General features: G+C 46.8%; 1 protein-coding gene across 1 annotated transcript in view; it reads left to right on the top strand.

Annotated features, from left to right (window-relative positions):
• The window catches only part of Aqp9 (aquaporin 9), a 45176-nt gene extending 34389 nt beyond the window's left edge, over positions 1–10787 (top strand). Inside the window, exons 5-6 of the mRNA XM_021172079.3 lie at positions 5029–5246; positions 9059–10787. Coding sequence (XP_021027738.1) covers positions 5029–5246; positions 9059–9233 — 393 coding nt within the window. The 3' untranslated portion in view covers positions 9234–10787. The remainder of the gene's footprint in view (positions 1–5028; positions 5247–9058) is intronic.
• The last annotated feature ends 3554 nt before the right edge of the window (positions 10788–14341 follow it).

Below are 14341 nucleotides of genomic sequence, written 5' to 3'. Positions count from 1 at the left end.
GAGCACAAGTTTCCCAATGAAGGAGCTAGAGAAAGTACCCTAGGAGCTGAAGGGGTTTGCAGCCCTATAGGAGGAACAACAATATGAACTAACCAGTACCCCCAGAGCTCCCTGGGACTAAACCACCAACCAAAGAAAACACACGGTGGGACTTGTGACTCTAGCTACATATGTAGCAGAAGATGTCCTAGTCGGTCATCAGTGGGAGGAGAGGCTCTTGGTCCTCTGAAGGTTCTATGCCCCAGTGTAGGAGAATGCCAGGGCCAGGAAGTGGGAGTGGGTGGGTTGGGGATCAGGGGGAGGGGGAAGGGATAGGGGATTTTCAGAGGGAAAACTAGGAAAGGGGATAACATTTGAAATGTAAATAAAGAAAATATCTGAGAGAGAGAGAGAGAGAGAGAGAGAGAGAGAGAGAGAGAGAGAGAGAGAGAGAGTCAGTAGAAGCTTTCAGCAAGGCCAGCCTGCATCTCTTGGCGATCCATTCCTGGTGCTCTATGGATGTCTCCACTCTCTCCGTCAAACCTTTGACACACTCCACATTCTCCTCTTTAGCTTTCACATCCACATGTATGCTGCAGGACGCACACAGAGTAACAGGATGCTGAGTCTTGGGTGCTTTGGCCCCAGACTTCTTCCCTTCTTTGTTTAAGGGCTTTCTGACAACATATTGGTGGGCACCATCTTCCTAAGAGAAATTGAAAAGCTTTCAGATTCTGCTAGCTCTTTCAGGATCTAGCAGTCAAGGTACAGTAGTACCTGTCAGTCCAGGGACATTCTTATCTCCTTTCTTCTTCTTCTTCTTCTTCTTCTTCTTCTTCTTCTTCTTCTTCTTCTTCTTCTTCTTCTTCTTCTTCTTCTTCTTCTTCTTCTTCTTCTTCTTCTTCTTCTTCTTCTTCTTCTCTCATTTTCTCACAATAAACATCTTGACAACACTCCATCTGGCACCCACAATGCACCCTAAACAGACTTCTGCTCTCTCTCTCTCTCTTTCTCTCCCTCTCCCCCTCCTCCTCCCCCCCCCCTCCAGTTCTCCTTGGTCTGTAACAAGAATGCCCCAAACTCAACAGTAGGTACCCTCTGCTGCAGGTCAAGACACCTTTACCTCGTGGGGAAATCTTATTATTCCTACCACTGCTTCAGAGTACACATTCCTTCACCTCCCCACCCAGAGCATCAGCAGCAACTTTTGAGGCCATGTCCTCCTCACTGAAAAAAGTTTGTGTTCATCATACAATTTCAGTGAGTTTGCTGCCGGGAATGAGATATTCGCCTTCATCTTAACAGAGCCCATGGCCTAGGTGCATCACACACATAAAAGGGAGCTCCAAGATTTTGTCTGCAATACGAGGGGTTGAGCACAGGCCTTGAAAGGCAGGCTTTCCATCAATGACTCCAAAGAAGATGTATCAATGCACGGCCAAGTCTACAGATGAGCAAAGTCGTAATTCTGCCAAGTTACATCTCATAAAAAGACTTTACGAAATTTGGTTCACACTAAGTAAAGACCTTGTCTCCTGAGGACAGCAGCCACCTGAAGCAGTTGCTGGAGGACAGGCTGGTAGCCTCTAGGTAGCTCCTCTAGGAGCTGTGGGGATGAGAAACCCTGGAGGATGGGCACCTTGGAACAGATTACCTCTCAGAATCTTTCCATCTCTGAGCCCAGATGAGCTAACTGGAAACAGAAGTTTGACACTAGGGGGAGCTGTAGCCCTGTGAAGAGAAGGGAGTTGAGGAGGGAGGGCCCTTTGCAACAGCATCATGCAAATAGGTATGAGGAGAGATGACAGGGAGAGTACATTACTGAAGGCACACTGTGGTCCGGGTTTGGGGTCCTCAGATCTCTGATATCAGCAACTACAGAGAATGAGATGGAGAAAATTAATCTTTCTAGCTTCAAAGCACTGGGTCTTTTACTGCAGCCCCACCAGGACGCCTATGGCTGCAGGAACTGTTGAGCAAACATCACCCACAAAACCCTGAAACAACTAGCCGGTGTACCAGCTATATCAACAAGGCAACTGGAGTACCTTGGAGTAGACTTTGGGGATGGATAAACTTGCAAGGTTTCTTGATGATGGCTTGCTCTTCCATCCAGCCAAATGCATCTTCTAACAAAGATCAAAATCAAGCAGAACTCTCAAAGGACATCAAGAGAGCTCTCCTGTGAAGGTGGCGCTATCCCTCTTCGAGCAAGAGGGAGGAATGCTGACTGCTCAGACCTGGGCTTGCACTGGAACTGTCTTCCCTGGTCCTTGTTCTTTCCATCCAGTGTCTTGTTCCCCCAGCCATTCTGAGAGCCTGAAGAAGGAAGTGGAGCCCCTGGCCCCATGAACTTTGCCACAATTCATCCCTCTCCAATGAGTCCTGGAGTGACACTCTTCTGCTTCTCACAGACACATCCCATCTCCCTTCCATTCCTGGCTGCTCACTGGTCCCAGAGGCATCCCTGACACACAGCACCACAAAGGCAAAATAGCAGCATAAATCTCTTTAGCAATCCTGCATTGTTCTAGAGAGACCAATCTGAGCCCTGTTGCTGACCACCTGTCTGTCCTTGCGCAAGTGAACTCAGAGCTTCTTAAGGCCTCAGCTTAGCCTTCTGGTAAATGGCACAAATAATACCCGATAGCCCCATATTTACCAGGCAATCAACAACAGCAATGTCTCTACCTAGGCCATCTCTCCTTCCCTTTCTCTTCTGTCCTGATGGACTCTTATAGAGTGTCACATATTCTCCTGATTCCTAGCCTTAGGATGTTTTGTCACGTGCCTTGGAGAATCACATGGGATCTGGACGGCAGTGACCTGCCTTCATCAGAACTTTCTTCACTATGTCCTTATCTCAGAGTAATGTGCCATTTCCCCCAGGAAGTATTGCTTTTAAGCAGTTACTGTACACAGCTAGGTAGAGAGAATAAATATTAGAAATCCCCATTACTCTAACCATTAGCCAGTGCCTGAAGGCTCTCTGCCTTCCTGTGTCTTTAGAAAGTCCAGGAAAATGCCAACATACAGTCAGTCAGCACCCAAGAGAGCTGCTGGCTGCTCCTACTGTGCCTTGGAGCACTGTATTTCAGTGGTGTTAGTTGTTGCCCTCTGACAACATGCAAGCATTGTTTGCCTTTAGTTCCTCTAGCTAACACACATTTGTTAGATACCTGTGGCTCCAGCATGTTCTTCGACATCCAGATCAGGTGTCCCACTGGCGAGTGAACAGGTGGTTCGAGGTGACAAGGGCAGCGATAATAAATCAAGTTGAGGCACAAGGACAACCAAGGGTTCCACTCTGCCACGGAAGATCAGGAAAGGCACCGCAGACACTGGAACTCTCTGGAGATCTTTCAAAATACAAATTCTTGCTGTGTGGTGGTGGCTCACACCTTTAATCCCAGCACTAGGGAAGTAAAAGCAGTTGGACCTATGAGTTTGAGGCTAGCCTGGTCTACAGAGCAAGTTCCAGGACAGTCTGGGCTACACAGAGGAACCTCTCTCAAGGAAAAAAATATTTGAAACACCAAAGAGATTAAACTATAAATTCATCTGCCTCGTGCCATCCTGACAGGCTCCTTGTGCCATCCTGACTCTTCTTCACGCCCTGAGCACGTGGCTCAACCTCTGTTTACCTAAGTTTACCCATCTGTAAGGAGCACAGCATGGCTTACCACACCAAGATCATTACAACAGTTCCGTGAGATGAAGCACACAGACCACAAGTGAGGTGGACATGCTATGCACCTTAGAAAGGTGTCACACTCTGTGTGAAGGACATTACGTATTCAGCACCCCTCCGCTGTCACCGAGGTGGCAGAGCAGTGGTTGGTTAGAAAGTTTAGAAAGTGGAGAGAGCAGCAAAACACCGCCACTTCCGAGTCCCTTTAATGTTTATGGTGACAGTTCTATTTTTTTAGTTTTCCATGTATTTGGTGTATATATGAATATGCATACCTGTGTATGCCACAGCACGCATGCAGAGGGCAGAGAACACGTTTTTGGTGGTTGGTGCTCTCCTTCAACCATGCGGGTTCAGGGGGTTGATGTAGGGCCAGGCTTGGCAGCAAGCACCTTTATCCACCGCTGGTGCTGTTTTGAGATTTTAGTGTCACTGCAGTAAGCTGTGGCATAGACATCATGGGATGCAATCATCTCTCTCATGACTGATGTTTGCTTAAATGACTTCCAGTTTCCAGCACGACAAGCCACATATACATTTTAAAAATAATTTTCCGTAGTTTAGATTATTTCTGCGGAATGAGTGTGACCTGTTGAATTGTATGCACGAACTTGGATAAGTTACCACGGGGTTACCTTTCGGGAACATGGCGCGTGCTAGGCTTTACTAGAAGACCGGGAGAGAACGGGTCTCCCCCTCTAACTTTGCTACTGTCTTGTTTCTTTGTTACAAAGCAGATTTCCCCTCTCATTTCATCAGTGTGATTTTTCCCATGAAGAAATTTCCATCCACCTACTTTGCTTGTTCCTCGGTTGCTTTCCAGCCTGCTGTCTAAACCAGCCTTCCTTCACGTTCTTATCGTGTCCCTTGTCCCTCAGTGTTGCTGACTAGCAGCTTAGCAGACAGTGTGGTAGTTGAGGACCAGTCTCCTCTGGAGCTGGACCAACCATGTGACCTTTGGCAGGTACCCAAGCTGCCATGGATGATCCTGTCAGTGTCTGCTTCTAGTGTGTTTATGGAAGGAAGAGCCATGTGCCTGTCCACTCCGTAGTTTCACTTTTTTTTTTTTTTAAGGTTTATTTATTTTAGGTGGATGAGTCTGTGTAGCACATGCTTGCAACGCTTGTGGAGGCCAGAAGAGGGCGTCAGATCCCTGGGAATTGAAGTTACAGATGGTTGTGGGCTGCCGTATGGGCACTGAGAACTGAGCCTAGGTCCTCTGCAAGAGCAGCCAGTGCTCTTAACTGTTGTGTTGGCTCTGGGTTTCAGACCCCTGACATTTTCATCTCTTAACAGAATGGGTGACTTTGAGTGTGTAGAACACAGACTGAACTCTGGAATGTTTCCTCCCCCTCCAGGTGGTGTCTACCATGTTCCTCCTTCTGATTGTCTTTGCCATCTTTGACTCCAGAAACCTGGGGGTCCCCAGAGGCCTGGAGCCCGTTGTCATTGGCCTCCTAATCATTGTCATTTCCTGTTCTCTCGGACTCAACTCTGGTTGTGCCATGAACCCTGCTCGAGACCTCGGCCCCAGGCTCTTCACTGCTCTGGCAGGATGGGGATTTGAGGTCTTCACGTAAGTACCAATGGTAGGGAGGAGAGAAAAGGATGGGCCCTGTGCTTCAGCAGAGAGGGCTGAGCCATGACTAGGAGATGTGGGAGCTTGTGGACCAGAAAGCAGAGACTATGTACACGCTGGTTAAATGTGAACCATTTTTATTATATAACTTGGCTACAGATGGATGTTGTGACCAAGTCAAATCTATAATCAACATCTTCTGATGTTGCCTAAGGACTCCTGAGTCCTTCATTCTCTAAGCAGAGTTTTATTGGGCACTAGATGTGCAGAGTCACTGTGAGGAGAAGGACATTTCCAAATCAGCTGGCACACTAAGATTTGGGGCAGAAGTTTGGTGTGTTTACGAGGCCAACTAGTCAAAATTAACCCGGCATACCATACAAGATGAATTGAAAAAGGAGAGATTTGAAGGATAAAATCCATGCCCAAAGGCATAGCTGTATGTGCCTGTAATTCCAGCACTGGAATATCCAGAGAGCTTGCTGGCCTCTGGTCAGCCAGCCTAGCTGAAAGGGAAACTTCCACCCCAGTGAGAGACCCTTCCTAGGCGAAATAAAGCAGAGAACAATATAGGGAGAGTACAGGGACACCTAACATGGGCTCCAGACATACATGCACTTGTATTCATACCCTCACTTGTGTATACACACACATAGACACACAGACACACACACACACAGACACACACACACACACACACACTTACTTATGTGCATTCCTGGCAGTCCTAGGAACATAGTGTAAATAATGGCTACCCTGTGTGCGCGCACAGAGACAGTGCCCTGCGGGTAACCCACATCTGAGCACCTCCACTTAAGACTTCTGTGTCTGTCATGCTGTGCCCAGCTTGAGATAAAGCAGACAGGATCCCACCAGTGACAGGAAGATTTGTATCTTACTCAGCTGAGGCGGGAGATACTCCAAAAAAAAAAAAAAAAAAAAAAAAAGAAACCATGGAACAACTGAAAAAGGCTGCTACAGGGATAGCGTTCTTACTTCCAGACAAGGCTTCTGGAAGGGTCTCTCAAACTCTGAGGAGAAAGCAGCCACCCTTTGCCCACTGCTCATAGCAGGGTGCATCTGGATTTGGGGTTTGGGGACGGAGGTAGGGGTGGGGGTGGGGAAGGTCCCTGAGGCATCAGGTCAAGCAACCTCTTGCACAAAGTAAGAGTATCATCTGATAGCCACTGCCATGTAACCCACACTGGTGACCAAAGACAGGGACCGTGTCCCTCCCTGCATGCCCCAAGTGAACGAAGGCACTGGAGCTCAGACACCTAGTCTGCCCCCCCAGGTTTGAGGCCAGCTCTTCTGGAGGCCAGGACCGAGCTCTTGCTTTCTGGTGATGTCCTCTGTTGTCCCCTCTGATCAAAGTCTGCTGTAAACCAACCAGCTATGAAGGCTGCAATCCATCAAAGTTTGAGGGACACCTGAGCTACATAATACGTCCCAGGCCACCCTGGACTGCAGCTATGACCCTATCTCAAGCAGACAAAATCCACTCTAAACAAAATGGCCACGAGGGACAGTCTGTGCTTACCAAGCACAATCATGCAAAGAACAGGCACGGATCCTTCTAGAATCGGCATGCTCTCTGTTAGGTCAGCCAGAAAGGTTTTTGGTTTCTTATAGCTCTGGGGATCAGACCCTATGCCTTGTACATGCTGAGCAAGGGCTTTCCCACTGAGATGCTCTCTGGGCCTCTCCCTGTGAGTTCTCACTAGGATGCCAGAATCTAGGCAGAACTGTGCTGTGCTGTGTGAAGTCTTCAAAGGCACCTGTCTGCACCTCCTGCCAGCCTGCTTTTCTGGTCCTATTCTGAATGTCTATCACTCTCCTGAGTTTTAGAACTAGTTTTCCCTAGCCATATATGTCCTTAAATAATACATTTTATGTGCTTTGTTTTTCCTAAGTGATGGTAGAAGTTGCTCTTTTGGAGTCGCTTAAATAGAATTTTTTAACAAACCTCACTGTCCCCTGGAACCACATCTTTGCTAGCATGTGCAGACCCTCATGGTGGTAGTGGTGGTGGTGGTAGTGGTGGTGGTGGTAGTGGTGGTGGTGGTAGTGGTGGTGGTGGTAGTGGTGGTGGTGGGGATCACCTGGAGATGTTGATAGTTGTCACTACTAGAAATGGGGAAGAGTGCTAATGGCCAGAGATGCTGTCACAGCAAGGCAGTATCAAACTCATGTCAGTTATGCCCAGGTTGAGAGACCCTGGAGTTTGAGAAGGTGAGGAGAGACAATCAGGAGATCCTGAGGCCCTGTGCTCTGGATTGAAAGTTCTGTAAGGAACAGAGATGTCAAACAAGCCAGAATGGACTCTTGGGATGGGATTTAACTCTCAGAGCATAAGGTAACTTAAAATTAGTTTTGAGGGTAGATTGTGGAATATATGACCCAGGCAGGTGCTCACTAGATATCACCGGATGATTAATGACCAAGATTATGAAGAGAAAGTGTACAGTATTGGAACTCCACCCCCAGAGGGATATCTTGATGGATAAAGCCCTGTTGTTCTACACTCAGGTCCACTCCTGTCCCAGGTCTACAGTGAGCAGGTTGAGCTCTGTAGGGTTCTTCACCAAGAGAATGTCTATGAAGCTGCATGGATGGTCTACATCAGAAGTCAGGAGCAGAGCCAAGTTCCTCGGAGCATTTAATGTCAAAAATGGAATTTTTCTGTGATTCCCCAACCATTGAGGTCTCAGAGCTCAGTTCTACCCAGCAAATACCTCAGCCAATATTTAGTTGTTGGATGTCGTTTGTTGTCTGCCAAGAGGGCAAAGTGGAGCCCAGATGAATAGGTTCCACAGGGCAAGGGTCCAACCAGGAGTGCTGGAAGTGTTACAGCTCTCAAAAGAGAAGTGAAGCCTTGCAGAGTGCACCCGTGGGCTGTGCCATGAAAGCTATGTGATGGTCTAGCAATATTCAATAGGTAATTAGGAGATAATTCACATACCGGTTTAGACTTCCTTCCTTCACTATTTGGTTGTGGGCATTAACTCCAGAGTCCTGGGAACTTGTTCACATAGTCTGAGTTCCCCCCCTTTTTTTTTTTCATTCATAACCCCCAAGCTTCATTTTTTTCACAGTATAGGAAAGACAGTTACTGAATAGCCTCTCTAGAGGCCCTCAAACCTTGGCCACGGATTCATGGAAGCATATATATTTTTAATACATTACATTTTCCTTGAGGGGGTGTATAGGACGTGTGTGGGTACACACACACACACACCACTGTGCACATCTGTGGCAGTCAAAAGACAGCTTGCAAGAAGTTGGTCCTCTCCTTTCAACAACACGAGTCCTGGGGATGGGACACAGGCCATCAGGCTTGGCAGGAAGCAACTTTACCCACCGAACCACCTCATTTGCCCAAGTGCCATGTTCTCTAAAGGGAAAGTAAATAGGATACAATCATTCCCTGGTGTCATTAGGACACTGGACTGGGTCCCTGTTACCAGGTATACTGGGAAGTCCAGGACGGTAATGGCCATGCTAAGGTGAATAACAATTATCAAGTTCAAGAGAGGGCTGGAGAGAGGGCTCAGCAGTTAAGAGCACTGACTGCTCTTCCGGAGGTTCTGAGTTCAATTCCTAGCAACCACATAGTGGCTTATAACAATCTGTAATGGGATCCAATGCCCTCTTCTAGTGTGTCTGAAGACAGCTACACTGAACTCATATACATTATATATATATATATATTAAAGAGAGGTATGAACACAAGAAAGACCTGGTGAATAACAGGATGGTGATACAAAGGTGGCCAACAAATGTCTCACTGGTTTCTTGTTTGCTTTCAGATTTGGAAATAACTTCTGGTGGATACCTGTCGTGGGCCCTATGATTGGAGCTGTCCTGGGAGGTCTCATCTATGTTCTTTTTATCCAAATGCATCACTCGAACCCTGACCCAGAAGTGAAGGCAGAACCAGCTGAGAACAATCTAGAAAAACACGAACTCAGCGTCATCATGTAGTGGCATGACCAGGTCTAGAGTTACCATTCATCCTGTTCTTTCTTCAGAAAAGATGGCATCTGTATGCCTGTGCAGACTTGGGGTGGGGGCATCTACCCAACCCTCTCTAGCTGACTGGGACAAAAAAAAATCCCAAAGGCATCCATGAAAAACTCTACCAGTCACCCCTCCCCAGAATAGCACTGACTGTTTATGACGGGTATCTGATGGAAGACCTTACTCCTAGGTGATGGCTAAGATTTTGGAAACTTGACTATGTGCTCGGCTGGATGGCCTCAGAGACTTCTTACCCTGTATGAAATTGTGTGATCAAAGGTGATCAAAGGTTCTGTTTTCACAATCTATAAATACATTCTAAAACTGAAAGGCCAAACAGTGGATGCACTTAACACCTATGAAGTGGGGAACAAAGGGTTAACCCTCTACCAAGCTGAGCACCATCACTAGTAAATATCCATCTTCTCCCATCCTAGGGCTGGAGAAAGCAGCAGACAGCAGCTGGAAGAAGGTGGTGGCATTTAGAAACCTCAGGACACGAGATAAATTTGGGAAACTGAATGGCTTTCTTTTTAATGGAAACCATTTGTCAGATTAATCTCCCGCTCCTCTGCATTTTAGATGACATCAATTAATTTCCAGGTCTTTAAGTATATAATAACCTAAAATATGATTATAACCTTGGTCGGGAAAAATACATCACTCTGTCTTTTAGCACTAGAGTGAGCCATTAGGAGAGACATTTTTAATAGTCGGTGGCTACTCTCATCCATATCCCCAGAAGCCCAAACTAAAAGCTAGTGGACTCTACCTGGTGGACTAAAGTTGGAGGTAGATAAAGTCCCTGGGACAAAAGGATAAGCTCGGGCTTTAGGACCCCCCGAGACGCTTCCACGTGCCTTATCCAGTTTGATCCCAACAGCAATTGTCTGAGGTAAATGACCACCGCATTCTTCTCAAATGAGAAACTCAGGTGACCTGAGCAAGTTGCCCTTTCTTCTGCAGGGGGCTTTGAGCGTTGCCTTATGCCTTCCAGAAGCTTGCTAGCCGACTGAGGGTGTTTGAGCTGAGGGCATCGGCAACTTCCAGACGGTGTGGGCTTTGTAGAAACACCACTCCGGACCTTTGATTTCCATGCGCCATGTTTACTGTTTTTATTCCCAGTTTTACTGAGGCACGGATGAAGGGACAAGGTAGCCGTTTGATAATGTTCATTTGTGGAGAAACAGAGGCCTTTCTTCCTTAGTGGCTCTCTGTCTCCTTCCCTGCCAGCCCTCCTCAGCATCTCCTGGAGACATTTCTTTAACTGATGTTACTTCCAACCAGAGAAAGAACTGTTCTGTATCAGGGCATGCCTTCACTGCAACTGTTTAAAAGTCCGGCGTTTCTAGATAACAGCAAGTTTTCCCAGGTGCTTTGCAAGACTAACAGAACAAGAAACGAATGAGAAACATCTGTGATATCCTGTGCTGTGCAACCTATGGGCATATAAATTCATTTTCTGAGTCTGAAATTACCTGGATATTTTCTAGTTTAAATAAATTTGGGGGATATTAATTGTGTTTAAAGTATTTATTTTTCCTCTTTGATGGCTACCAAAACCTAATTAGCTCAGAGTTTGTCAGTACTGTGTAGGAATTGAATATTCCATGGGAATTTTAGAAAATATTTATGCCCAGCTAGCCCTTTGCAAGTAGCTCAGGTGTCTCCAGCATGCATTAAGGACTGGAAACAGAGTGGATTGAACCCGATCAACTTAAGTTTTCCTTGAAAGCTGTATATAGTTGTCAGGATGGGCTTGTTGGTGTTCTTAGTGTTGTAGGTTCCTGTGGGATTACAGCATGGTTCTCACCTATGGCAATTTTGATTTCTGCTCCCCCACTCAAACATCTGGAAACCCCAGGAGATGTTGATAGTTGTCACAACTAGAAATGGGGAAGAGTGCTAATGGTCAGATGCTGTCACAGCAAGGCAGTATCAAACTCATGTCGGTTATGCCCAAGCTGAGAGACCCTGGAGTTTGAGAAGGTGGGGAGAGACAATCAGGAGACCCTGAGACCCTGTGCTCTGGATTGAAAGTTCTGTAAGGAACAGAGATGTCAAACAAGCCAGAATGGACTCTTGGGATGGGATTTAACTCTCAGAGCATAAGGTAACTTAAAATTAGTTTTGAGGGTAGATTGTGGAATATATGACCCAGGCAGGTGCTCACTAGATATCACCGGATGATTAATGACCAAGATTATGAAGAGAAAGTGTACAGTATTGGAACTCCACCCCCAGAGGGATATCTTGATGGATAAAGCCCTGTTGTTCTACACTCAGGTCCACTCCTGTCCCAGGTCTACAATGAGCAGGTTGAGCTCTGTAGGGTTCTTCACCAAGAGAATGTCTAGGAAGCTGCATGGTCTACACCAGAAATCAGGAACAGAGCCAAGTTCCTCGGAGCATTTAACACCAAAAATGGAATTTTTCTGTGATTTCCCCAACCATTGAGGTCTCAGAGCTCAGTTCTACCCAGCGAATACCTCAGCCAATATTTAGTTGTTGGATGTCGTTTGTTGTCTGCCAAGATGGCAAAGCGGCGTCCAGATGAATAGGTTCCACAGGGCAAGGGTCCAACCAGGAGTGCTGGAAGTGTTACAGCTCTCAAAAGAGAAGTGAGGAGTTTTGGAGAGCCCATGCAGGGTAGGTAGCCGAGGTCCCAATATTGCAGCAGCAGCAGCAGCAGCATGAGCATGGCCAGCCAGGCGGGTCCAAAGTGCAGCAATGATGCACAGGGAGACAGAACTTTTCCCTAAAGGAAGAGTTTACAGCTCAGTAAAACAGCCGCTCTTAGATGGTCCTTGGTGAAATAACTTGTATACCTTATTCCACACTGAGGAGTGGCAGGGATTTAGGGATAGGTGTTTCCTATTGGCTCAGTCTGGATGTTAGTGATGCTCTATTTGCATGGGGAAGGACTACAGCTGTTTTTCCCTGCTTGACTGACCGTCGTGGTCCTCTCAGTGGGATGTCATGGTTACCATGTTCTGGAGCAGGTACAGAAATGGGTAGGGAATGGCTTGACTTCTGCAGATCTCAAGTCTCTGAGATTCCTGGGGTCTGAGCTCACTCGGCCTTACCAGTTCTTCAGTCTGGTGGCCTGGCCAACTTGCCCCACAGTCGGACAGGATGAGTAGAGCTAAAACATTTTTTAATTTAATCCTTAAGACAAATTATAATTTAAGTTGCTCATGGCACGGCATCTCATCAGGGCAAAGCCAGCAGTGAAGTCCCAACACCGTTTCCTCAGGGAGCCTGGGATGTATCTGTCTCAGTCTCTTTGGGTTGCCAGGATGAAACCCCTGACAAAAGGTGCGCTCTTGTTCTCGGTCTGAGGGTTGCCGTCCACGATGGTGACGGAGCCATAGCTGTTGAGTGTGAGTCAATGGGTCACGTTGCACCCACAGTCAGGAAGCAGGAAATGGTGAATGCTTATGCTCACCTTGCTTTTGCCAATCCGAGCAATCATCCTCCTGGAAAGATGCCCCTCCCATTGAGGGTGGGTCTTCCTACCTCAGCCTGATCGGAAAACCACCTCACAGCTGTGTCTCAGGATTTGTCTCCTAGGTAATTCTAGGCCCTGCCAAGTTGACAGTATCAACCATCATACTTGTGGTGTGTGTGTGTGTGTGTGTGTGTGTGTGTGGTGTATGTGATGTGTGTAGTGTGTATGGTGGGGTGTGTGTGTGTATGCATGTGGTACGTGTGATGTGCCTGTGGTGTGGTGTGTGCAGTATGTGTGTATGTGGGTGGTGTATGTGATGTGTGTGGTGTGGTGTGTATGGTGGTATGTGTGTGTGTATTTGTACATCTGTGCCATTGCTCATGGAGGTCAAAAGAGGGTGACAGACTCCTGGACCTGGACTTAAGGCAACTGTGAGCCATCTGATGTAGATGCTGAGAACCAAGCTGTGGTCTTATCTGCTGACATCCCTCTCCAGCCCCAATAATATCTTCAACAATTATTGTTACATCAAGAAATCCATATTTCATAAAGTGCCTAGACCTTAAAGGCTGAAGCATGCCCTGAGTCTATCCCTTTGTGAGATAGCTTATTATGTAAGCTTATTATGGTGAAAACCTAGGGACTCCCAAGTCACCACAGCTTGCTGCAAGAGCAGCTATTTGATAGTCACTTATACGTTTGTTCCCAGGACGTCAGATCTTTGCAAACAAAGCCAGTACAAAAGCAGCATCCCGCTTCCGGTCCAAATGCTTGGTGAAAAGGAAAGCAGGGCCTTTGCTAGCCCTCAATTGGCCGACTGCTGGTGATGTTCTGAGAATAAGATTCTGATTTGCAAACAATATCATCACAGCCCCAAATCAGTTCTGTGGATCCGGAGAGCAGAGGACCACACCAGATCCCCCCTGTAACCTGTTCTCAGTATGAAGCCAAGGGCTGAGTGAGTGATCTTCAGATAAGACCTCGAGGGTCTCTGAGTGCTCACATCTGGAGACTGTAAGGACTGACGCTTAAGAGGTCAGGCTTGGGAAAGGCTATCTCTGGTGGCTTCACTACATGAGCCTCTAACCTTTCTTTATCCACTAAATGGGATGACGTCCTACAGGGTATTAAAAATACCATGGAACCCTTAAACGCTCCCTGGAGCTTGTTCCCATCTTAGTGCCTCCTAATTCTATTATTTCACATTTGCACACTCAGCTTGTTCTTCTGACATGTAAGAATTTGAAGCTCTCCCCCCACAGAATCTTCAAGAGTGTATGTTGAAGAGTGGCTAACATTACCCACCCGGCTTACATGGCTGGGTAAGGTTTGACAGCCTGCTCAGGGCTGTGCTTCGTTCATTACAGAGCTCAGCACTGATAAGAAATTAACCCTGTGCTTGCTTACCTAATTATTTAGACATTAAAAATTGGTTTAAATTGTAGAAATTGCTTACAGAGTTAATACTAGCAAAAGATTCAGTAGGTATTTTTTAAAAGGCGTTAAAGGCTGAAGGCTGTGTATATTGATCCAGTACCAGTCAGGCCTGATGTCAGGCACTGCAGAGACTGAAACAGGACGATCATGAGTTCAAGGTCATCCTGGGTTGCAGAGTGAGCCT

Source organism: Mus caroli, unplaced genomic scaffold, assembly GCF_978045245.1.
Source record: "Mus caroli unplaced genomic scaffold, Mus_caroli_1 scaffold_11, whole genome shotgun sequence".
Lineage (NCBI taxonomy): Eukaryota > Metazoa > Chordata > Mammalia > Rodentia > Muridae > Mus > Mus caroli.
This window is presented reverse-complemented; position numbering and strand designations above follow the sequence as displayed.